Source organism: Sus scrofa, chromosome 7 (genome assembly GCF_054392235.1).
Source record: "Sus scrofa isolate SSC_HxYL_T2T_F1_AM1 chromosome 7, Sscrofa_HxYL_maternal_Yorkshire_Landrace_v2.0, whole genome shotgun sequence".
Classification (NCBI taxonomy): domain Eukaryota; kingdom Metazoa; phylum Chordata; class Mammalia; order Artiodactyla; family Suidae; genus Sus; species Sus scrofa.
Window position 1 is genome coordinate 40,509,941 of NC_139389.1, and position 25,191 is coordinate 40,535,131.

General features: G+C 47.7%; 1 protein-coding gene across 22 annotated transcripts in view; it reads left to right on the plus strand.

The window, feature by feature from the left end:
- BRPF3 (bromodomain and PHD finger containing 3) overlaps positions 1–24,780 on the plus strand; it is a 40,612-nt gene extending 15,832 nt beyond the window's left edge. For 7 of the 22 annotated variants that reach the window (XM_084967862.1, XM_084967860.1, XM_084967864.1 and 4 more), the window contains exons 6-13: positions 32–344; positions 1,052–1,363; positions 2,965–3,474; positions 8,161–8,254; positions 13,671–13,768; positions 16,869–16,966; positions 21,140–21,294; positions 22,423–24,780. In XM_084967862.1, the coding sequence (XP_084823988.1) occupies positions 32–344; positions 1,052–1,363; positions 2,965–3,474; positions 8,161–8,254; positions 13,671–13,768; positions 16,869–16,966; positions 21,140–21,294; positions 22,423–22,606 (1,764 nt within the window). In that variant the 3' untranslated portion in view covers positions 22,607–24,780. Of the gene's footprint in view, positions 1–16; positions 345–1,051; positions 1,364–2,944; positions 4,127–5,427; positions 6,417–8,160; positions 8,255–13,670; positions 13,769–16,868; positions 16,967–21,139; positions 21,295–22,422 lie in introns of those variants that run through there. The other 15 variants (XR_014809940.1, XR_014809937.1, XR_014809939.1 and 12 more) reach the window with 9 other exon arrangements.
- The last annotated feature ends 411 nt before the right edge of the window (positions 24,781–25,191 follow it).

Consider the following 25,191-nt stretch of genomic DNA (forward strand, 5'->3'; position numbering starts at 1 on the left):
TGTTGTAATTGTACAGGTTTTATATGTTTAGGTTCCAGATTACCTGGAATTCATATCCAAGCCAATGGATTTTTCTACCATGAGGCGGAAGCTGGAGTCCCACCTGTACCGCACCTTGGAGGAGTTTGAGGAGGACTTTAACCTTATAGTTACCAACTGCATGAAGTATAATGCTAAAGACACAATTTTCCACCGAGCAGCTGTCCGCCTGCGGGACCTGGGAGGGGCCATCCTGCGGCACGCCCGGCGGCAGGCAGAGAACATCGGCTATGACCCCGAGAGGGGCACCCACCTGCCCGAGTCACCCAAACTGGAGGACTTTTACCGCTTCTCCTGGGAAGACGGTGAGAAGCATGGATGGGTGGGGATGAGAGGAGCCACAGCCTGAAGAGCCAGGGACCTGGGTGGGTCTGGGGGATGTAAGGTAGACTCCAGAAGCAAAGCTGGGGTAGGCACAGGCTGGGGTATGGGGTATGTGTGCTTGTGGTTGGGAGAGTTCTGAGGGTGAAAGTTTAATCACTGAGCACTTACTGAATGGTAGGAGAGGGGTGTTAGGTGCTAGCTGTTTGAAAAGCTTCACCAGGGGCCTTTCTCTCCTGGGCTCTCTCTGTGTGGGCAGCACGAGTTCAAGGCTGGTATATGTCTGGCCCATTCAGAAGAATGTAGGTAGAGGACCAGAAAAATAGAATTGCCTCTGAGACCCCCCCATCCCCCACCCACCCCTGCCCCTGCCCTCTACTTCTCGGTGGCAGCAGCCAGTCAGTCACTTGGGCCATAGGATTGCCAGACTGCCTCATGCCTGCTTTACAGAGCCTGTAATTGTGACTGTGAATTGCTTCTGCAGATGTTTCCCAGATTCTGACCTTGTCTCTGTGGCTGCCCTCTGGGCAGTGGTGTTGTCAGGGGCAAGGCTCCACAGTGATGATGCTGGAAGCTCCTGGCCCAGCATCCCAGGAGCATATTTTGCATCCAAAGAAATCAACTCCTTCCTTCCCCTTGTCCTGGCTGGGCAGGTCCTTCAGCCCCTTCTGTCTTCCCTTCTCCCTGGCAGTGGACAACATCCTCGTCCCAGAGAACCGGGCCCACTTGTCCCCGGAGGTGCAGCTGAAGGAGCTGCTGGAGAAACTGGACCTGGTGAGTGCCATGCGGTCCAGTGGGGCCCGGACCCGCCGTGTCCGCCTGCTGCGCCGGGAGATCAATGCCCTTCGACAGAAGCTGGCACAGCCACCGCCGCCACCACCACCGCAGCCACCATCACTGAACAAGACTGTGTCCAACGGGGAGCTTCCAGCAGGGCCTCAGGGGGATATGGCTGTGCTGGAGCAGGCCCCGCAGGAGGAGCCAGAAGATGATGGGGACAGAGGTGAGAGACAGTCATGGGGAGGGAGGGGGCCGAGGCCAAGGTAAGGGGGAGGTATCTGAAGTCTCATACTGAGGGCATCCTTCTCCAACTCTACGTCTGACCGTCGTGGGCGAGTAAAGCCCTTCAGAGTGGCCACACTTCTATGCGTACCTAGGGATGATATTCAAGATATTTAACAATCTGGAGAGACCCAAATTAAACAGTCAGAGTAGATGTTGACTGTTGCATTAGAGGGAGCTCCTGAGGGCCACTATGTGGATATTTAGTTGCCGGATTGTGAGCAGATTTGGGCTGGGTCCCAGCAGCTGTTTACTAAAAAGAAGTATTTCAGCATTTTGTACCTGATATGGCCATATTGTACATACCAGTTAACTATGAGCTCACCTTATCCCATCATGTAGAGAGGCTTTTAGAGCAGGTTAGGTTTGTGGTATGGAAGGATAGAAAAGAAAGACAGACCCTAAAGATGGTCTGGGCTCGTGGCTTTGACCCTAGATGGCCACATCTATAGGCCCATCCCAAGCAGCTATAGGGCCCAAACTGCAAAGACAGCTGGGGGATGTGATTCTCAGAGACCCAAGGGCCTTACCTGGGTTGCTTTTCATCCTGTCCACTTTGTTGGGGACAGAATTGTCTCGCTTATGCCAGCCCTTGGATCTGAGCCTATAGCTCTCATCCACACAGTCTAGAAGGTCAGAGTTAATCTTCAGAGGAAAAGGGGCCGAATTACAGAGAATGACCCATTTTATTTTAGGTTGGTACATGGCTAAGAGGTCACTTTTAGTACTAGAGGGCTTCATGTTCATCGAGACTCTTGCCAGCTCCCCATATGACTGTCAGCGTGCCACTTGTATCCATCCCCGCTCCTGCGCCAAGGCAGTGCAGAGTCATGCCCAGTGGATCGGCTGCAACAACATCTAGAGTTTTCAAAATATTTTTAGTCTTCATTTTGCAGAGATTCAGATTAGGGAAATCTGAGCTCTGTCTTGGAAGTCTCAGTTTTTAACATTTTCAAGGTGGTAGGCGAACAGACAAGTTTGGAAACCACTGATTTAATTTCCTTGCTCTCGTTTTTCCATATCAGTGAGCTTATTCTTTCTGCTCCTCCTACCTCACTTGGGTGACATGAAACAAAATACATTGACAGATGGGAAAACACTTGAGTCTAAAGACAGTTGTAGATTTCTAATCCTGAGGCTGAGGCTTATCTAATTATTGATTAAGTAGGAGGCTTTGGGCTTTCTTGGGTGTAGGGCAGTGGGTTGTAATCTGACTTCATCAGACTTGGCTGATAAACTTAAAAAAAAAAAAATCCCATCTTTAGCAATTTTGTTTCAATTTGTCTGGTATAGGACCTCAGCATTGGAATTTTTAAGGAACTTCTTAGGTGATTCTGATACATAGCCAGAGTTTATAACTCCTAGTGTAGACACAACTTTATCCTAAGTCCTGCATTTTCCTCACCTCAGACCTGAGACCTAGGATGTGTCGAGCCTTCTGATAGGCTACGCTTTTGTTTCTTAGTTGTCAGTGTCATTATCTGGCTTATAGCAACAGACTTTTTCTAAAATGTTCAAGCAGGTTCTCTTTTTCTCTAACAGATGATTCTAAACTGCCTCCCCCGCCAACTCTGGAGCCCACAGGGCCTGCACCTTCCTTGTCTGAGCAAGAATCCCCTCCGGATCCCCCCACTCTGAAACCTATCAGTGATAGCAAACCTTCAAGCCGATTCCTAAAGCCCAGAAAAGTGGAAGAAGATGAGCTTTTGGAAAAATCACCTCTGCAGCTAGGGAGCATGCCCTTGCAACGCCTGCTAAGTGACAATGGCATCAATAGGGTATCCCTCATGGCCCCCGACACGTCCCCTGCTGGTGCCCCACTCAGTGGCGTGGGTCGCCGCACATCAGTCCTCTTCAGGAAGGCCAAGAATGGGGTTAAGCTTCAGAGGAGCCCAGATGGGGCCCTGGAGAACGGCGAGGACCACGGTGCAGTGGGCTCTCCGGACTCCCCTGCCAGCATTGAGGATGAACGGCATTCCCGGAAGCGGCCCAGGAGCAGGAGCTGTAGTGAGAGCGAAGGGGAGAGGTCCCCCCAGCAGGAGGAAGAGACAGGTGACCTTGCCTGGGACTTCTCTCGCCACTTCTTATCTGCTTTTCTGCTTTGCCTTGCCAGCCAGCACTTGGCCCCAGTTGGCTGCTTCCCTTATGGCCCCTGTGGATACCAGTAGTATCATCGAGGGCTCCAGAGCCCACAGTTGGGTCTGGCACACGAGTAGTGACCTGGGGAAGTGGAAAGTAGTGGCCTTGAGCAAATGTTTTGAGAGGGCCACATTTTGTCTGGGGCTGTCTTTGGCCCTGAGGGAGATATAAAGCTATTTAGGATACAATGATTCCTACCTTCATTTTAGCTCACTTGTTCATCAGATATTTATATCAGAGACTCTGTAATCACCAAAATATAGGGGGGAAATCAGTAAATAAAACAGGCAGATCTCCTTGCTTATCGGGAGAGAGATCAAAAGCAAATAAGTGAATTACATCCTATATGAGAGGCTATGGAGAAAAATTGAGCAGGGAAGGGGGGTTAGGGATGCAGAAGTGATATATTAGAGTGTGGCCATGGGAGGCCTTCTGCATTGGTGACATTTGAGTAAAGAAGGACCTGAAGGTGGGAGCTCTTTGGGTATCTGAGGAAAGAACATTCCAAAAAGATAGACTAAGAGTTCCTGTCGTGGCTCAGTGGTTAACGAATCTGAGGTTTCGGGTTCAATCCCTGGCCTAGCTCAGTGGGTTAAGGATCCGGCATTGCCATGAGCTGTGGTGTAGGTTGCAGACATGGCTCGGATCCCGAATTGCTATGGCTGTGGTATAGGCTGGCAGCTACAGCTCTGATTAGACTCCTAGCCTGGGAACCTCCATATGCCAGGAGAGTGGCCCAAGAAATGGCAAAAAGCCAAAAAATATAAAAGTAAAGGTTATGAAACAACAACAACAAAAATGATAGACTAGCAAGTGTACAGGTCCTGGAGGTGGAAATGTGCTCTGCCTGTCTGAGGAACAGGGAGGGAACCAGTGTGGCCACAGCAGAGTGAACCAAGGAGGCCCAGAAGTAGATAACTTGTCACTGAAGAGTCCTTACTGCATGTCCAGCTCATCACTGGGAGGGTAGGAGGGTGGGGGTAACAAGTCAGACTCAGCTCCAGCTCTGAAAGAGTTCACAGTCCAGTGGGGAGACTACATGGTCTCCCAAGGTGCAGAGATGTCACAGTGCTGGACAGTAGGTGTGAGGTGACAGCACTGCTAGAGGTGTTCAGGGAGTAAGGCCTTGGGTGGGATTGGGAAGGCTTCATGAGGAGTCAGTGCTGAGCTGACCCAGGGGATAAGGACAAAATATAAAGGAGCAATGGGCTTGGGCACGAGTGTGTGGACACAGGAGGGACAGTTTGGAGAGGGGCTTCTGGGAGCATCAGGAGCCAGTGCTGTGGGCGAGATGGGCCTGGATATACAGGGCCTCCATCACTAGGGTAGTTTAGTCCTGGTGGGATATGAAGACCAGCTTGCTTGGCAAGGAAGGGCCTGCTCTTGGGTTTTGCTCCTCATGTCCTGTTATGTGGTGGCTTTGTGCTGTGTGGCTAGCACATGCTTTTCTCTCTAATGCCTTGTTTTCCAGCATTGCCTTCCCTTTCTGTCTGGCCCAAGTTCCCCTGTTGGCTTCTGATAGGTAAAATGAGTAAATATGTCACTTTTTGATCCCTGTGACTAAGATGTAAACGTTTGGGAAACTTAATGGTAGAAAATCTGACAGGAGGGGAACATTCTACAGGTTGGGCCTCGTTTAATATGCACTAAAAAGATGCAGGGCTGGGATCTCCCGACTGAAGAGGCCACTCCTTTTTTCTTTTTTCTTTTTTCTTTTTTTTTTTTTGTCTTTTTAGGGCTGCACCTGGGGCATGTGGAGGTTCCCAGGCTCTAGGGGTCGCATCAGAGCTATAGCCACTGGCCTACAGCAGAGCCACAGCAACGCCAGATCAGAGCTGCTTCTGTGACCCACACCACAGCTCACAGCAACGCCGGATCCTTAACCCACTGAATGAGGCCAGGGATCAAACCTGCATCCTCATGGATACTATTCAAATTTGTTTCTGCTGAGCCATGACAGGATCTCCCAAGACACTGCTCTTTACTGAAAATTGTGAACTCTAAGAGTCAACAAATTTGCTAGAACAAATTGTTACATTAGTTTTCTATGTTGGAAAGCAAATTACTGCTAGTCTATAGGCCTAAAATAACACCCATTTATTATCCACAGTTTCTGTGGTCAGGGGGCCAGGTATCTGCAATGAAGGTGTTGTCTGGGCTGTCTTCTCATCTGGGCCTTGTGGTCCTCTTCTAAGCTCATACAGGTTATTGACAGATTTCTGTTTCTCATGGTTGTGGGAGTAAGGCTCTCAACTCCGAGATTAGACACCATCATTCTTCACAGAAAATACACAATGTGGCTAGTAGGTTGGTCATAAAGTCAAGAGGTTGAGGCATGAAGTTAGGCAAACTTGAGTTCAAATCCCATCTTCTTAGTAGCTGTGTATGTTGGGGCACATCAGTTAACTTCTGGAGCCTGTTCTCAGCCTTAATATGGGGCAAGTGATACCTTTCTAATTATGGGTCCTGAGGATTGGAAATTGCCTATATAAAGCATTTGGTATATAGCAGTAGATGGTAGCAGTTATTCTTGCCATCCTCTCTGCTATATCAGGTGCAGTGAAATGGCACTGCGAATACTGTGCATTAAAAATGAAGAATCCTGGAGTTCCCGTCGTGGCGCAGTGGTTGACGAATCCGACTAGGAACCATGAGGTTGCAGGTTCGGTCCCTGCCCTTGCTCAGTGGGTTAACGATCTGGCGTTGCCGTGAGCTGTGGTGTAGGTTGCAGACGCGGCTCGGATCCTGCGTTGCTGTGGCTCTGGCATAGGCTGGTGGCTGCAGCTCCGATTGGACCCCTAGCCTGGGAACCTCCATATGACGCGGGAGCGGCCCAAGAAATGCCAAAAAAAAAAGAAGAATCCTGCTGTTGGGAAACAGATCTCGACGTTAGGCTCATTCATCATGAAAGGGCCCACTGCTTGGGGTTACTGCTAAATCAGTTTCTTTTCCGCCATTCCAGGTACCTGGTGCCCAGGAATATTTTTGCACAACTTTAGTAGAGTCTCATAAAAACTGGTGTTGATCCTTTCCAGATGAGGCACCTGAGGCACAGCTGGCCTTGTTGGTTTAAATTGAGGTCCGAGGTTGTAATGTTAGAGGCAGTGTCACGTGAGAGTCCAGATATATTGGCTCAGATGTTTGCTTTTACAGGTGTGATGTGCCTCCTAGTTTTCTGGCCAAAGAGTATATGACTTAGAGCTCTTGGCTCAGCTCTCAGATGTTTAGGACTCTGGATTGTGGTTGGAATTAGAGAGAGGGGAGAGTTGAAGCCTTCACAGGTGAGGGTCAAGTTCCAGGAATGACCAGACAGTCATTTGCTCTGAAAGTCTCCCTGCTGTAAACAGACCTTCCCTATTCATACTTTACAGTATCTTCCATAAGTAAGAAAGTATTACCTGCACTTCTTTTTTTTTTTTTTTTTTTTTTGCCATTTCTTGGGCCGCTCCCGTGGCATATGGAGGTTCCCAGGCTAGGGGTCCAGTCGGAGCTGTAGCTGCGAGCCTATGCCAGAGCCACAGCAATGCGGGATCCACGCCTCATCTGCGACCTACACCACAGCTCATGGCAATGCCAGATCATTAACCCACTGAGCAAGGACAGGGACCAAACCCACAACCTCATGGTTCCCAGTCGGATTCGTTAACCACTGCGCCACGACGGGAACTCTATTACCTGCACTTCTTGAAAGAAAAAGCCAAGACTTAAAGAGAAAAAGGAACCCGTGTTTGTTGTTTATTTTTTATTTTTAGAAAGTGGGGAACCAGGAGGCACTCTTGTTCTGTAGAACAAAGGTGCCTAGGCTTTAGCCCATATCTTTTTTATTAAGGAAGGTGATGAGATTATTATTAATGGAATTAAGGAAGGTGACAAGATGAGTGGGCAGGGACAGGCATAGTCAATAATGAGGTTATCATCTTAGTAATATCAAAGGGGGTATCCTTAGGACATAGTGCAGCTGTTAGGAACCCATGTTTAAGGCCCAGTCAAGAACCCAGGGAATCTGACTCCCAATCCCAGGAAGGTCTGGTCTGCTGTACATCTGCTGAAAAGTTCCCCCGTTGTTAACTCTGACTAGCTCTGCTAGATCTCTTAGGGTGTGGTTGGCACAGTCCTTATCCTGCCCCAGCTCCCCTGACACCATCCCAGAAGAATGAAGCTAGCTGTTGCCAGCTGTGTGATGGATAGGGTGTGTGAGTGTTTATCTGAGGAGGCAAGGTGGGTGGGCTCCCCAGGAGGCAGAGGAGACTCCTTGATAATTGAGGGGAATTAGAAGCACATCCAGGGACTCTGCGGAGTGAGGAAGTCTTGGTATTTCCCTTTGTAGTCAAATGCCAGTAACTGGAATGAGCTGGGTGCCGTTTCACATCAACCCAGAAGGATGGGAAAGAAAATGCCATGTCTGCCTGCTGCCCTACCCAACATTACCCCCCAAACCTTTATCAGGTTCTCTCCACCCCCCAAGACCTGTTTCCTAAGAGGAAGGACCAGCCATCCTCTCTACCCCTTCTGAGCTTCCCAAGGCAGCTGCCTTATGCTGCAACCTGTGTCGGGAAGGGGAGTTTCTGTGCTCAGGCTCACTTTATTTGTCCTTGGCAGGCGTGACCAACGGCTTTGGAAAACACACCGAAAGCGGGTCTGACTCAGAATGTAGTTTGGGTCTCAGTGGTGGACTGGCATTTGAAGCTTGCAGGTAAGAACACTTATCCCAAAGCTTTGTTGGCAGCTCTGCCACTTCTCCATTTATTTTCCTTTCAGTTGCAGATTGAACCTCCTGCTTATCTCAGTTTTTTCCTTCCCCCACCCCTGCTGTTTCCTGAGGCCTCTTGTCTGTGACTGAAAGCTCCCAGGAATAACCCTAGGCAAAGCCCATGACTGCCAGGCCTGATGTGACTAGGGAAAGGAGAGGGTACTGATGGTTTACAAGGTTTGTAGAGCTGAATTTGGCTTCAGAGGATGGGGACAGCTGAGTCTTTATTGCCCAAAGAAGTTAACATTTGAGCCAGTCTTCACCTCCCCACCTCCCACCCCACCCCCTCCTGGTCCATTTAGATAACCCAGCTACAGACACCCATTGTTTCACCCATTGTTGCTTTTGGGGGTATCATAACAATGGCCTTTTCATTTTATATTACTTTAAAAATTTTTTAAGAAACATTTTATTGTGGTATGGTTGATTTACAGTATTGTCTTAGCACGATGGCCTCTTTAGAGGTGTGGTGTGGGAATAAGAAATGAGCCGACAGGAAATTTGGTGACAGCCTTTTGGTGAGATAGAGGTCCCAACTGTTCTACCGTCCTTGAGCTGGGGAGGATTGGGTTCCTTTTCCCATTCTTTTTTTTTTTTTTTTTTTTTTGTCTTTTGAGGGCCGCACCCATGGCATATGGAGGTTCCCAGGCTGGGGGTCAAATCGGAGCTGTAGTTGCCGGCCTACACCACAGCCACAGCAACACCAGATCCTAGCCACATCTGCAACCTACACCGCAGTTCACAGCAATGCCGGATCCTTAACCCACTGAGCAAGGCCAGGGATCGAACCTGCAACCTCATGGTTCCTAGTTGGATTCGTTTCCGCTGTACCATGACAGGAATTCCCTTTTCCCATTCTGAAGGGAGGATTTCTGAAGGGAGTCTAGAAAACTAAGTTTCTTCCAAGTCTAAGAGTTTATTGAGAAGTTCTCTCTGGCTTAGTGGGTTAAGGACTTGGCATTGTCACTGCTGTTGCTTTGGTTATATCTGTGGCATGGGTTCAGTCTCTGGCCTGGGAACTTCCGCATGCCACAGGTGTGGTCAAAAGAAAAAAGGAAAAGTTTATTGAATCTCTGCTCTGTGTTGTGTGCTCTGCAAGACACCAGGAAGCATGGGACTCTTGGAAATGGGAGACTCTTGATGCCATAGAAGAAAAATGACTTATCCTGAAGGCTGACCTCATGGTCCCTCCACATGGCTGCTGAATGGATCCTGCGTTCAGAGCTGGGGAGGAGTGGTTGCAGGGCAGCACCAAAGACTGTGTCTGTGTTGAAGTGCTTCCACGGCAGGCTGCGTGTATTTTGTTGGGTACTGACTCCATCCCGGTGCTGGGATCCTGGAGGCTCCAGCTGCTGCTTAGGCCTGGACTGCTCCCCCACTTTAGCAGGGCTCAGCTTCCAGTGGCTCCCTTGAGATTTTCTTCCCCACCAAGCCTGAGAAATGTCCTAGCTTTTTCCCACCATGCTGCAGCTCTAGAGATATAGGGGGAGTGGATGGGAGGCAGAGATTTCAGAATCTTAGAGGATGCTTCTGGCCTGGTCCTGGGTTGGATTTTCTCATTCCCTTCAAAGATAGGGTGCCTAAAATTCCCTCTGTGGCCCAGCAGGATCACTGCTGTCTCTGGAGCTCTGGGATGCAGGTTCACCTGGCACAGTAGGTTAAGGATCCAGCATTGCTGTGGCATAGGTTGCAAGTGTAGCTCGGATCTGATCCCTGGCCTGGGAACTCCATATGCCCTGAGGTGGCCAAAAACCGAGGAAAAAAAAGGATAGGATGCCTGGAAACGCAGTTCATTGGGGTGTGATAGGAGAGGGGTTATTAGAGTCTCCCCTCCTAGCCCTTGACTAAAAGGTAGATGATGTCTTGGGTTCTTCCTTCCACGTAGGGTGCTCTTCCCAGCTGTGACCTGCAAGAAGCAAGCCTGGCCAGGCTCTGGTCAGCCTGCGCATCCAGGCTGTTGGCCTTTTTGTAGAACATTCCAAGGCCATGATTTCTCCAGGTCCCTGCTTAGTTTAGGAACATTGATGCCCTTGAAAGGAATTTCCTCTTAACTCAGTAGCTCTCAGTAGAATTTCAGGGTTTAAAAGAGGAGATTCAGGGAGTTCCCGTCGTGGCGCAGTGGTTAACGAATCTGACTAGGAACCATGAGGTTGCGGGTTCGATCCCTGCCCTTGCTCAGTGGGTTAACGATCCGGCATTGCCGTGAGCTGTGGTGTAGGTTGCAGACGCGGCTCGGATCCCGCGTTGCTGTGGCTCTGGCGTAGGCCGGTGGCTACAGCTCCGATTCAACCCCTAGCCTGGGAACCTCCATATGCCGCGGGAGCGGCCCAAGAAATAGCAACAATAACAACAACAACAACAGCAACAAAGACAAAAGACAAAAAAAAAAGAGGAGATTCAGGACTTTTGCAGGATTTTTTTTCTTTTTCCACACTGTGGTAGTGAATACATAAAGGAAGTTTGTTGGTGGTGGTGGTGGTGATTTTTTAGGTCTCATCCACGGCACATGGAGGTTTCCAGACTAGGGGTTGAATTGGTGCTGTAGCCGCTAGCCTATACCACAGCCACAGCCATGCCAGATCTGAGCCACATTATGACTTACACCACAGCTCAGGGCAATGCTGGATCCTTAGCCTACTGAGCAAGGCCAGGGATTGAACCTTTGCCCTCATGGATACTAGTCAGGTTGGTTCCTGCTGACCCACAATAGGAACTTCCGAGGAAGTTCTTATTAATTAGACCAGAATCATACTCAAAGAAGAAAGAACCTTGAAAGGATTTCTGGTCACTAATCCCATCCCCTTTCCCTCCTGTCTCTGAGTTTATCTTTTCTGATGACTTTCTGAGCAGGTTAGAGCTGCATCCTCTTCTGTGGGTCACTCATTCAGGTACTAATTGAACGCCTACCATGAGCCAGGCACTCTTCTAAACGCTGATAATGTGTCTGTTCTCATGGAGCTTATAGAAGGGAGAGATGAATGGTAAGCCAGTAAACAAAATAATTATTGGAATTCCCGTCGTGGTACAGTGGAAATGAACCTGACTAGGAGCCACGAGGTTGCGGGTTCAATCCCTGGCTTTGTTCAGTGGGTTAAGGATCTGGTGTTGCCATGAGCTGTGGTGTAGGTTACAGACAGGGCTCGGATCTGGTGTTGGTGTGGCTGTGGCGTAGGCTGGTGGCTATAGTTCCAGTTCGACCCCTAGCCTGGGAATCTCCATGTGCTGCAGGTGCAGCCCTAAAAAGCAAAATAGTAATAATAATTATTATAATTAGAGATTAAGCTGTCTGCCTAGGCCTAGATAACTTGGAGAGAGGGCTGAAATGCAGGCCATGATCAAGTCACTTGTGCTTTTTTTCTATTAAACAGGAATATATGGATCTAGTTTTGGTGTTGCATCCTTTCTTATTGCGCTCATTCTTCTCAGAGCTTATCAAACAATAGTATAACAGTAGTAGTTTATAATATTTAAAGTGAGACATTACTATTTGTTGTCCTTTGTATAATAGCATTTACTATATAACTGCTGCTTATCGACTGCCTGATAGATGCTGTACTGAATGCTTAATCCATTAACTCCTCACAGCAGCACATGGGCAGCACAGGCCTCAGGTTAAGTAACGTGCTCAGGGTCACAGGGCGAACATGTAGAGGAGCCAGGTTCTGAACCCAGGTCCTCTGGCTCCAGAGTTTCTCCTCTTAACCACTTGGTTATGCCCTCTTCTCTTGTATTTGGAGTTGTCTCCCCAGATCCATGATGTGTTCTTGGAGGGGCTTTTCTTCTTTTTTTTCTTCTCTTGGCCACCCTGAGGCATATGAAATTCCTGGGCCAGGGACCAGATCCCAGCCACAATTGTGACCTGCAACACTGGATCCTTAACACACTGTGCTGGGCCTGGGGTCAAACCTGCATCCCAGAGGCGCTGCTGTTCCTATTGTGCCACAGTGGGAACTCCTGGAGAGGCTTTTCTAACAGAACCACCAGCACCTTACGTTTTCATTTTATTTAAGTTGAAAAACTTAAAACTAGTTTTTAAAACTATGGCAGTGCCTGCCGAATGCAGAAGTTTCCAGGCCAGGGATTGAGCTCAAGCCATAGCAGTGACCCAGTTGCTGCAGTGACAATGCTAGATACTCAACCCATTGTACCACAAGGGAACTCCAGCACCTTACATTTCTATAAGGTCTCAGATTCTCTAAGCCCAGTGACAGATTTTTGTAGTGTGCATGGAAACTGAATCCTGAATGTGAACTCTCTGTTACTTGTTTTTTCCCCAACAGGTCCTAATTTTGATTAGTAGGAAAAAAGCTCCCAACCTACTAGTTACTGAAAGATTATGATTCAACAGGGGTTCTGGTTGTGCCAGTTTTTTTGTATCAGACCATGATAAAGTCAGTTATGAGTCAGTAAATGAGGAGTACCCTAATCTCCAACCAGTCTTAACCCTGGCCTCTTCTTTCTCCCACTAGGGGTTTCTTAAGCATTTCTGCTCTTCTGCAGGTGTTGTAAATGCTTAAAAGCACTTTTTTTTTTTTTTTTGATTGAAATGATTATATAGCAGTAATATTTTTTAACATTGAGTGAAAGAAACCCTAGCCACATTATTCTTGCCCAGAGGTTTCTAATTATGGTTGTACATTAGAATTGCATTGGGAGCAGTTTAAAAACATTGATGCCTGGTTGGGTTCCAGTTATATCATTATTCTGTATTAGTATTGTCATTTTTGCTTATTACCTTCTAGTCTTTGTCTAATATATATTTTTTACCTCCTTGCAGTGCTATATATAAAAAAAAAGTCTACTTGTTTAAAAAATTCATCTCTAAGAAAAACTTTGTACACATAAAGTAGAAGTGAGAAGTGGATTTTTTTTCCAATTTAAAAATGTTTTTTCTAATTGAGGAGGTAAAGCATGTCTATTAGAGAAAATTTGGGAAAGAGGCAAAGTTTTGTACCTCAAAGATAAATTGGTTTCTAAAGAAGAAGCGGTGGTAAGAAATTCTGGGCAAATATGAGACAGGCCCTCCTTATGCCAGGCTGTTTAGACTCTGGGAGAACTGACAAGTGCCTGGGGTGACTTTCCCTCTGGGTGAAATCCAAGGCCCCCAGGCAGGGGAGCAGGCATCTCTTTCCAAGTTGAGTCCTTCCACATGGATGAAATGGTTCCTTAAAGCCTTGTGGGAACATTTGGACAGCAGTATATCATGGGTTAGTGTGAATTTTTAGGGGAAGGTGAGAAACCATTCTCCTTGAAGTGTTTTGCAGCTCTGCTCCTAGCAGAGATGGGAGAGTGGGAGAGGGTATGTGAGTCATTAAAATTGCTCATTTTGCCCCCCTTTTCCTCCCTGCTCTGTATGCAGTGGTCTGACACCCCCCAAACGCAGCCGAGGGAAGCCAGCCCTGTCTCGAGTGCCCTTCCTGGAAGGTGTGAATGGAGACTCTGACTACAATGGCTCAGGTGAGGGATGCTTGACAGGTGCATCTGGGGGGACCAGACCTTCAAAGTACCAGTTCTATAGGCAGCAACCAGATTTTGAGCTTTTCCAAACGCAGGGGGCACTAGACAAGGAGATGGCTCTTCCTCCCAGGTCATTCATACTTTTTTTTTTTAATTCACCTTATTTTGAATAGGTAACACATGCCATGGTGACAAAGATCAGAAGGGTACAAAAGGGCACATAATGAAAAGGCAGCTCTCCCCTCCATAGAATAGCCACTGTGTCTTTGCATACATGCACAAGCCAAAAACTTGTGTGTGTGTATAAAAGAGTAGAGAAGCCTAACATGCACATTCCTCTAAACCATGCCTTTTTTCAGTTAATAATATATCTTAGAGAGTCTTCTGTGCCTGTTTTTGGCTACCTAATGCCCCGTTACGTAGGAGTGCTATCATTTACTTAGCTGTTCCTCTACAGTTGGACATTTAGGTTGTTTTCACTTATTTGTCACAGTCAGTGTTGCAGTGAGCAATCTTGTACGTGGATCATTTTGTACCCATGGGGAGTGTATCTGTAGAAGTAGAGCTGCTATGTTGAAGGAGGTGTGCAGTTGTACTTTCTGTAGACGTTTCAGTCTGCCCTCACAGGAGTGGAGATTGGATGTATCACTGAGTTTCACACGTGACCCTGTGATTTCATGTGACCCAGTGCTTCCATCTTACTCATGAGACATTCTACTCCAGCTGGTCCAGACAGTAAAATACATGGATCTCGTTTCCTCCGACCAAGGGAATAAAGGACAGCAGAGCCAAAGGAGAGGGCTGGGTGGGGCTCAGGTGGAGGGGGCATGGGGCAGGCTGTTCTCTGAGCAAACCTCTGTCCAGTCCTCCCGTGGGGGCTGTGCAGTTTGGATGCTTGGAAGCTTCCAGTGAACATATAGGCTCCGGGGCTTCTCTTCCCCTCTTTCTTCTTCCCAGCCTGGTTTATTTTCCCTTAGCACCCATTTCTTTTTCATATGTGTGTTGATGAGTGCATGCCTGCATGTTTCATTACTGTCTGGACTGTTGGTGCCCAGAAGGCAGGGCTTGTGTCGAGGTTAATTTGTACAGTATTTCGTGCAAGACCAGAAGCAGATTGGCACATACTTTGTGCTTCTGGTAGTGACACTGTGTTCTTATTTTAAAAACCACATACTTATTAAAATGATGCCAAAGGAAATTTAATAAGGAAACTGACTTCCCACTGTTCCATCACCTTAACACAGTTGTCTTCAGTTCTCTCTGTTTGTTGCCTTCTTTTTATTTCAGGCACATTTTTTAACAAAATGATAATCTATAACACATGCTTTTGTATTCTGCTTTTTTTCAGTGTTATCACATACTTTTTAAAAAAATGTTGACATAATTTTTACATCTCATAGTATTGGAACATTGTATCTTCCAATCAATGCATTATAATTTACTTGCCTCAGAGTTCCCATTGTGGCACAGCGGAAACAATCCAACTAGAAACCATGAGGTTTTGGGTTCGATCCCTGGCTTCGCTCAGTGCGTTAAGGATCTGGTGTTGCCGTGAGCTGTGGTGTAGGTTGCGGATGAGCTTTGGATCCCTTGTTACTGTGGCTGTGGTGTAGGCCGGCAGCTGTAGCTCCAGTTCGACCCTTAGCCTAGGAACCTCCACATGCCACTAGTGCAGCCCTAAAAAGCAAAATAATAATAATAGTTTACTTGCCTCTTTGTTAGACATTTGGTTATTTCCAGCTTTTAACATAATGTATTAAACCCATATTTTTGTTCAGAAAACCTCTTACTTATTTTTAATGTATTTTTCAAAGAATAAATTCCCAGGGAAGGAATTTACTGGTGCAGATGGTTCATACTTTTTTTTTTATGGCTTTTGAGATTTACCACCAAATTGTGTTCTCAAAGGATTAGACTGGTCTGCAGTTTCCTCAGCAGTGTATGATTGCACCAGTTTCCCCACAGACGGCCTGCCTCTTCAGTATTGGATTTTATCTTTTTATTGTTATTAATATTGATTAAGTAGGTGGCAAATGAGACCTCATTATTAGTAGTACATTTTTAAAAAATTATGAATATGGGTGGTAATGTTTCCTTAACAACATAATCTCTAGACTGTGGGATTTGGGCCTTTTTCCTTTGTTGAGTGTGGTCATCTCCCCGTTGCCGTTTATAGATGTGTGGAGAGGAAGGGAAGGTTCCTCTGTATGTTCAGAGGGATTTGTGAAGTACCCCATCCACGTGTGCTAGTGCCTCGGGTACAGAACAGAGTAAGCCCAAGAGATGTGGTACCTGCCCCAAGTGGAGCCCCCCAGTGTGAGGTTCTGACTAAATAGGCAGGAGATAACCAGCAGGTCTGCTTGGTTCTGCTGAGTGCTGTGCAGCCAGGTGGCCTGGATGGCCAGGTGTGGCCTTGTCAGAAAAGAACTCATTTAGAAGTAGTTTAACTAGGATATCCATCCCAGGCATCTTTTCCCATGAAGCCTCCATTGTGAGGCCCACTATTCGGAGAGGCCCAGAGAGCAGTTTGTGTCTTTGTCAAACTGGGTTATAGTCCTCCTTCCTGGTGTCCTGATGATGAAGCAATTAGTTTTCCAACCTAGAATTCTGGTTCAGATGTCAGCAAACGGTAACCTGTTGCCTGTTTTTTTGTAGGGCCCACGAGCTAAGAACAGTTTTTACATTTACATTTTCAAATCATTAAAAAATCAAAAGATGCTGTTTTGTAACACATGAAAATTACACAAAATTCAGATTTCAGTGTCCAGAAATAAAGTTTTATGGGGACACAGCAGTGCCTATTTTACTTATGAATTATCTGTGGCTGCTTTCATGCTACAACAGCAGAGTTGAGTAGTTGCAGTGGAGAGTGTAGCCTGCAAAACCTAAAGTATTTTACTGTTTAGCCTTTTACAGAATAAGCTTGCTGACTCCTGATCTAGTCTTAAGAACTAGGAGAGGATAGGGAGGAGGAGGGGTGGAGGGGGTGTTGCTGGCTCCTTCCTGGGCTGCCCCAGTCAAATGGAGGCCCCAGGCAGGCTTCCTGGGCACCATTCCAAGTCCCCTTTGGGTGCTATCTCCTCCCCTCCCCCGCCCCCAGGCAGAAGTCTCCTGATGCCCTTTGAAGACCGCGGAGATCTGGAGCCCCTGGAGCTGGTGTGGGCCAAGTGCCGAGGTTATCCCTCCTACCCCGCCTTGGTGAGTCTGCCCCTCCCTCCCCACCTTGCCTTGGGGGCTTATCTGACTGGATCAAGCCAGCAGTGTTCTTGGGGGTCAGGGTGCTTTTAGGTGCAGGAGAGGGAGGTTTTATCTCAGCCTGGGTGGGTTAGACCAGTAAGGCTCCCTGCTTAGGGCATTTAGAATAGGCTAAAGAATGAAGGAGGCTAGGGTTCTTAGGGATTTAATATCATATATTTATTTGCTAAATTAAAAAAAATTATCATCATGCATAAAAGTAGTAGGTGCTCATTATTGAGAATTGTAAAAGCTGCTAGAAATGGCTAGATGTTTTCATAAATATGTCATGCTAAGTTCTTGAAATACTGAGGAAGGTATGGTTACTCTCATTTTGTGGGGGGGGAAAAACTGAAAACCTGGTACCCATGACTCTCTAGCTATGAAGTGGCGGGGTTGGAATTAGAACCCAAGGCTCAACTTGTGTGATGTCAAAGCCTGTGTTCTGAGCCACTGAGTTCAAATTCACCCACAGTCCCTTCTATCCAGAGATTGCCTCTTGGTGTATATCCACTCAGCCTTTTTTTTTTTTTTTTTTTTTTTTTTTTGCTTAATATGTAAATATGAGACCATACTGTGTTCAGCCTCCCCCTTACTTGCAGCACACCATGAGCATGCGTGTCTTATGCCATTAAACATTCTTCATCAACATCATTTTAATGACTGCATCATCTTCAGTTGAGTGCATGTACCTCATTTTAACCCTAGTTGATCATTTTGAATTTTTCACTGTGATAAACAGCCAGCAGTAATCATCATTGTAGTTTAAGTGCTGTGTACATCCGTGATTATTTCTTCACAGTGAAGAAGTCTTAGGAATGCCTTCTTGGGGCAAAGTCTATGCAAAATTCTGATACAAATTGCCAGGTTGCCCCTTAGAAAATTAGTTCTGGTTTATACTAGCTCCAGCAGTAGCCAAAATTTCCATTTTTGCCATAGTAGCAGTAGCTCAAAATTCTATTTTTACCACCTTGGTTATTATTTCTTAGGGTTCTTTCTATACTGGGGAAGTAATGTCCACCTGTCCCTGGAAGATACTGATTCTACTAACCTTCAGGACGTGTCATCATCTGGGGGAATTTTTTTTAAACAATGCAGATACCGAGGTCCCATCTCAGAACTACCATTTTAGACTCTCTGAAGCCAGACCAAGGTGTGAATATTTTTTTAAAAGCTCCCCAGGGAGTTCTCATTGTGGCGCAGCAGAAATGAATCCGACTCTTAACCATGAGGTTGCGGGTTCGATCCCTGGCCTCACTCAGTGGGTTAAGGATCCAGCGTTGCCATGAGCTGTGGTGCAGGTCACAGACAGGCTCGGATCCCATGTTGCTGTGGCTATGACATAGGTTGGCAGCTGTGGCTCTGATTCAACCCCTAGCCTGGAAATTTCCATATGCTGCAGGTGCAGCCCTAAAAAAAAAAAGCAAAAATAAAAAAAGACTAAAAAGCTTCCCAGATGATCTGTAGCTAGGGTTGAGAACTACTCTGCCGGCTTCATGCCAGCACACACCGTACTCTGAGCCTCTCCAGCTCATTGGTTGCTGTGGCTCTTTCCAGAAAGCATCCTCTTAAGGTAAAAAGTGCAGGAACTCTGATCCTTTTTGGACAGGTGAGGAAACTAGCTCCACAGGGTCTTACAACTTGCTGAAGCCATATTGGAACTCTGCTGCTTGCCCCATACCCCCTGTGGCAGGTGGAAGATCCACACTGATCCCAGGCTGAGGAGGCTGGGCCTGGGACCACTTTCATAGGCTCTGTGTCCTGCCATCCTTGAGACCCCCTGCTTAGTTGCTGAAGAAGTGATTAAGGCTGTGTAAATTTGACTTTTTTTTTTTTAATCTCACAACACAGAAAAGGCTGGCCTGAAGTTAGTCTTTTATTTTCTTCCTTTTTCATTACCTTCTTCTTCTTCTTTTTTTTTTTTTTTTTTTTTTTTTTTTTTTTTTTTTTTTTTTTGTCTTATGTCTTTTTAGCGCCACACCTGAGGCATATGGAGGTTCCCAGGCTAGGGGCCAAATCAGAGCTTATAGCTGCTGGCCTACTCCACAAGCACAGCAATACCAGATCTGTGCCGCGGCTGAGACCTACACCATAGCTCAAGGCAACGCCAAATCCTTAACCCACTGATCAAGGCCAGGGATTGAACCCGAGTCCTCATGGATACTAGTTGGGTTCATTAACCACTGAGCCATGACAGGAACTCCTCCATTGCCTTCTTAATCATACGTTTTCTTTCGTGACTAAAGAAATTCAACCACCACCTGAAAATCCCACCGTTGAACAGAACCCTTGTTTTTTAGTTTATGCTCTCTCAGTCGTTTTCCTCTGCATACTTAAATATGTACTTGCACCTATAGTGAATACACAGTTTTTTAAATTTTCTGAGGCTCTAGTTCTTTAAAAAAAAAAAAATTTTTTTTCCTGTAAAAATAATGTATCTACCTTATAGAAGCTTTGGAAAAATAGAGAAAATCAACACAAATCCCCAGCATTCTGACACCATCTATAAACATTTTGTATTGTTGTTCCTTCTATTTATTGTTTGTGTATTATAGCTATAATAATATTTGTACACATGTAATAATGTTATATGTTATCACAAACTTTATTTCCATATCGTTGTATATCTGTATAACATTTGAGTGAATGGACCATTGTTTATTATTTTGAGATCCATTGGCCTCTGTCTTTAAAAAGGGAGGAGAGCTCAGTCTGCCCCACGTTCCAGCAGTCAGGCAGCATGGCTTGGTGGATGGGAAACCTAGCAGAGTAGCCCCCCTATCAGTCATTGAGGGAGTTCAGGAGAGCTTTCCTGTCGGTTCTGATTAGGACCCTTAGCTTCAGTCCCAGGAGTGACAGACAGGCTAGGAGTTAAGAGTTTTTACCAAATCACACAGCTGGGGGCAGGGTAGGGGCTATTCTTCCTTAACTCTTAATCAGAGCACCTGCTTTTAGCTGCTTATCTTAAAGAGGATGTAGGGAAGCTGGCAGACACCCAAAAGTAAATAGAGCAATTTATTACTATGAGAAGAGGCCCCCTGGGACAGGGTATAGCAATTAAGATCACTCCCATCTCTGGAGAAAGCTGCTTCCTCCGTAAGTTCCAAGTCTCCCTGGCCTTGGCACACAGAGCTTGTCAGCAGCTGCTCTGGAAGCGGGGCCGGTGTAGGAGAGAGTAGGCAGCAGAGGCCCAAGCCTTGTCCAGACACCTGGTTTTAGTCCCTGCCAGCTACATCCTCCTTCTGGGCTTAGTGCTTGCCTCTGTCAGCTCATTCCCATCAGCAGACTTCTCAGTTTTGGCGAGAGGAGGAGATAAGATGATAGCATGTGAATAAACTAGGATCTTTGGTAACCTGGTCAGTGCTCCACAGAGCTGGAGAACGATTGTTGTGTCGATACCACCAGGCATTTTGCTGAGCCCCTGCCCTGGGGAGTGTGCAGGCTCAAGAAATAATTCTTTCAGTGGCCCTTATTTCCAGCCACATTATTTTCCCCTCCAGCAGCCCTCCAAATTCAGTTTTTTAGCTTCTCTCTGGTCTTATGGAAGTGTTAAAACTGTGTTCTACACCCCAGGAAGGATTAGAGTTAGACAGAAAGGTGGTGGGTAAGCAGGTGGTAGAACCAAAAGGATGGGCCCTCTTGCTGATGCCCAGCGTTCTTCACAGCCATGGTTTCTAGGAAGGACCTTGAGAGTTTGAAGTGAATTACAGAGGTTCTAAAGGGAAATCGACAGGAGAGAAAACAGCCTCCATTCCGCTCCCGTAAGGGACATCAGGAGGAGGGCTTTTGTCTATCTGGCCTGGACATCAGAGACACTCCACTGGCTCTGACAAGCCTCATGCTGGCTTCCCAGGATTTCCGGTCCTGGGTCCTGACGTTTGGTGAGCAAGCCCCCTCGTCAGGACTGAGAAGGGCCAAAGCGTTAGAACAGAATCTGGGGAAGCAGAGTCAAGAATTCATTTAAGGGTGCTGAGGTCATTGGAGGAGGTTAGCCCCTCCATCACTGGGTTGTGGGCAAGGCCAGTCCCCTGCAGAGCCTCAATGTAGCATGGTTCAGTGGTTAGTCCTACGGCAGGGTACACTGTTCACCCCATCCACCCTCAGCTAGCTAAAGGCCATCTCCTTTCCTACCTCCAGATCATCGACCCCAAGATGCCCCGGGAGGGCCTCCTGCACAATGGTGTCCCCATTCCTGTTCCCCCACTGGATGTGCTGAAGCTGGGAGAGCAGAAGCAGGCCGAGGCTGGAGAGAAGCTCTTCCTTGTCCTCTTCTTTGACAACAAGCGCACCTGGTGAGTGGGTGCTGCTGCTGGGGGCTGTGTTGGGATGCAGGCTGAGGGGCCCCACTGGAGACTATTCTAATGCTAATGTGCTGGAGGGGGTACACAAGGGGTTAATACTTTGACATGTTAATAGTAAGTAAGGGGTATTGCAGATAAGATCCCCTGGGAAACACTGGTATTTGTATTAGGAGACTTACTGGAGAGATCTGAGGAGGGTGAGGGGCGCAGCTGCCATGCACTTGCTGCAGAGGCCTCAGCCAATCCCGTTTGGAGCTCTGGTGCTGGATGGCCCATTAGAGATGTCAGGAACTGGGGCTGTGTCTTTGCACCCCTTTGTCAGCCAGTCACCGGATGCTGGCTGCCCTGGGAGAGGGTGCCTCCTGTGGAGGTAATCTGCCAACACTCCCAGCGGCTGCAGGGACGTGTGTCCCAGTCCTGGGCGCAGAGTTCTGGGCAGTGCAGGAACCACTGCAAGTGGTTGGTTGGCTTGTAGTTTACCAATGCCAGCAGAAGAGTCCTCCCACCTCTGCTTCTGCAGAGGGAGGACGTAGCTAATAGCTATCATTTTTTGAGTATTACTCCATATCCTTATGCAAGTTGCTTTACTACATGCATGATTTCATTTAATCCTCATCTAAATTTTCATTAATCTCCTCCCAATCCATTTTTCTGATGAGGAAGCTGAGGCTCAGAAAGCCAAGACCCCATAGCCAGAACCAGGATACAAACCAAGATCTGGCTCCAAAGGCTGGGCTCTCAACCATGTTGGAGTCACGCAGGGAATCTTTTAAAAAACACCTGGTGCAGGCCCCAGCAGAGATCAGTGCATCGGTTCCTGGCATCACCTCCACTTCCTAGCCATTGCTCCCTGATTGGCCAAGGCAGGGTGAGGCTCAGAGCCCTCCCAGACTCTGCTCCACGGCTTTGGCACCCCTGTAAGCCAAATGAGTGTCCTGGGCCCATGGAAGGGCCTGATTGCAAAATAAGTCCCTTGGTGGCCTCCTGCCTGTAGCGTCCCAGTCTGTCCCTCTGCCTGTCTCCTCCCCTGGCTTTGCTGGTCCTGGGCAGGTGGGTCTGGAGGAGCCCCCCTTGTGGGATTCCCCATGGTCTAGGCCTCTTACTGTGCTTGTGTTTTAGGCAGTGGCTTCCGAGGGACAAAGTCCTGCCCCTGGGTGTGGAAGACACTGTGGACAAGCTCAAGATGCTGGAAGGCCGCAAGACCAGCATCCGCAAGTCAGTGCAGGTGGCCTATGACCGCGCGATGATCCACCTCAGCCGAGTGCGGGGGCCCCACTCCTTTGTCACCTCCAGCTACCTGTAAGGGCGGGGCCTGGCCTGCATCTGTTTGCCCTGCCTCCGTTCCACGGGGCACAGGAAGCCTGTTCCTGCCCCAGCCAGACAAATGGCTGGCAGCTTCCCCTCCCATGGCAGGCCGGGGACCGGGCTGTGTCCTCCCCAAGAGCAAGGCCCTAGTTTTGACCAACTGCATGGTTCCCTCGGTGGGCCTGCTGTGTGCCAAAACCTCCCACCTGAGCTCCTCCGGGGCCATTCTGCTGATGACTAGTTAGGAGCAGACGCAGCTGTGAGGCTTGGGCCCAGCTGAGGGATAGACCTGGCCCAGTGGCGAGAGGTCCCGGGCTCTTTCTCACGGGTGTGCTGGCCCCTCCACTCCACTCCCAACTAACTACACCTCAGGGCGAGCGAGGCTCTGACACGACCCCAGAGGTGCTGTGCATCCCTAGGGCTGCGCAGGGAACCTCTTGGAGCCTACCTTCTCTCTCCCTCCGTCACCCATCCTCATTCCTCTTCCCTGTCCCATCTTCACCTCTGCCCAGTCTCTCTTCTTCCCGTGTTCCTTTCCCTACTTTCTCTTGTGCCAAACTGACAGAAACCATCACCAGACTGATCTTTTTCTTTTTATGTCTCATTCCCTTTGAGGCCAGCTGTTAGGTGGGTCCCTCAACCTGGCCCCTGGGGGCCCGGGACAGAGACCAGCCCACCCCTTGGGTGACCCCCTCACCAGCACACCCACACCCCTTCATATCTGCTGTAGACAACAGCTGAGGCCAAGCTGCAAGAGCTTGCCCCTTGGGTTCGAGGCAGGGCCCCTCCTGCCCGCTTCCATCTTGCCAGGAGGCAGGCTCCTGTCAGCAGCCCAGGCTGGGGTGTGCATGTCCATCGGTCTCCTTGGGTTCTGGGGCTTGTTGGGGTGAAGCTGGTGCCCTTTGGCTGGGTCTGCCCTCTCACCCCTCCTACCCTCTCCTTGTGGGCTTTTCCTTTTCTGCAGCGGCAGCCTCTTGCCTCTGCTCCACATGGATGGCACGGTGCCTGCACTCCAGCACCTTCTGTCTTGCGCCTTGCTCCCCCCAGCCTCTGCTGCTCCGAACTCCAGGGAACGCAGCACTTTTATTTCAGACCCTCAGTCTCCTTCCCTCTTTTCCTTCAACCCCCTCACCACCTTTACCTTCTCAGAAACAGAAGGGAAGAAAAAAACTGTGAAATGGGGAATGCTGACTGACAAACCAACACAACTTTCAGAGGCTTCGATGTCTGTTCTCTGGATGTTCCTTTCACCTCTTAAGCACCAAAGTCGCAGGGCCAGGTTGCAGGCCACTGATCGCCATGTTGATTTTTAACCTGATGTTCTTTTTAATTGTTTTAAATTTTTCGTAGGGGAGTTTTGGACAAAACGAAGTCACTGGGGAGATCACTGCCATTTTTACATACTTGACTTTTTAAAAATACAACCAACCAACCGCCACGACTTCTTGTACATTTGGGACATGAGCCAGAGTTTACAAGGGAACCAACAAAACTCTCTATAACATAAAGGATGGGGTTTTGGATTTTGTACAATAATAAAACTACAATGCAGCCTATGGCTAGGGAAGGACATGATGTATATAATTGTAAAATACTGTTCTAAATTATTCAGGCCTATAGTTTCCATTACTGGAGTCCTCCATTGTGTGGCTGAGTATTTGACATGCACACAGTGTGGTTTATTTTAAGGAGCCAGTGCGCCCCCCTCTCCCCAGGTAGTTGGTTGGCTGTGGACTCTGTGACTTTCGTCTCAACCTGTGTTGTAAGATCTCGGGGCTCTCGTGCTTTCTCTTTCTGTGTCTCTTTCTTCCCCAATCTCTTCCTTCTTTTCTTAGTCTCTCTTTTTTTTTTCAATCTCTTTGACTCTTTCAGTCTCTCTCTGAGTCTCATTTTTAAAACTGCTCTTTTAGAATGGGAAAAGGCTCAGATCCTGCTGTGGCATGGGGCCTATGTGTCTCAGTCGCGTCTGCTGTGAAGCACACGATGCTCTATTTATTGTAGAAAGTGACTTTATTTGCTTTCTAGAATTGTTTATAACAGATGGTATAAGAGAGGTAATAAACAGAGAAGAATCTATGCTTGTAAAGAATACAAAAGTTAATTTTACCTACTATAATATGACTGTCTGAAACTTATTTTCTCTCTGAGAAATAAATGTTCTAATGGGCAGCAGTTGCTGTGTGTTTGATGTCATCAGTGGGTCCGCTCTCTTCCTAATCTCTGCAGCCTTCCCCATCCTCAGGAAGCCAGGAGCCATTAAGAATGGGGTCATCTAGCTGTTGTAGACCCTCAGCTGGATAGGGTTCTGTCTGTTTCCCTGCCTCTCTGTTTATTGGACCCCTGAGAGGGGTGCCAAGAGGGTTTCTGGCATTTTCCTCCCTAACAGCAGTGCGTGCTGTTTGCTGTGGCAGGTCCAGCTTACTTCCCATACCTCAGCTTCCCTATGGCCTCATTCTCTCAGGGGCATCCTGATTCAGTGGGAGAACTGGCCCTTTGGACACCTGGGCACCTGTTCACCCAACCTGCACAATCGGAGACTCTAGGCTGCCTCCAGCTCCTCTGCCCGCTATTGCCCTTCTCATT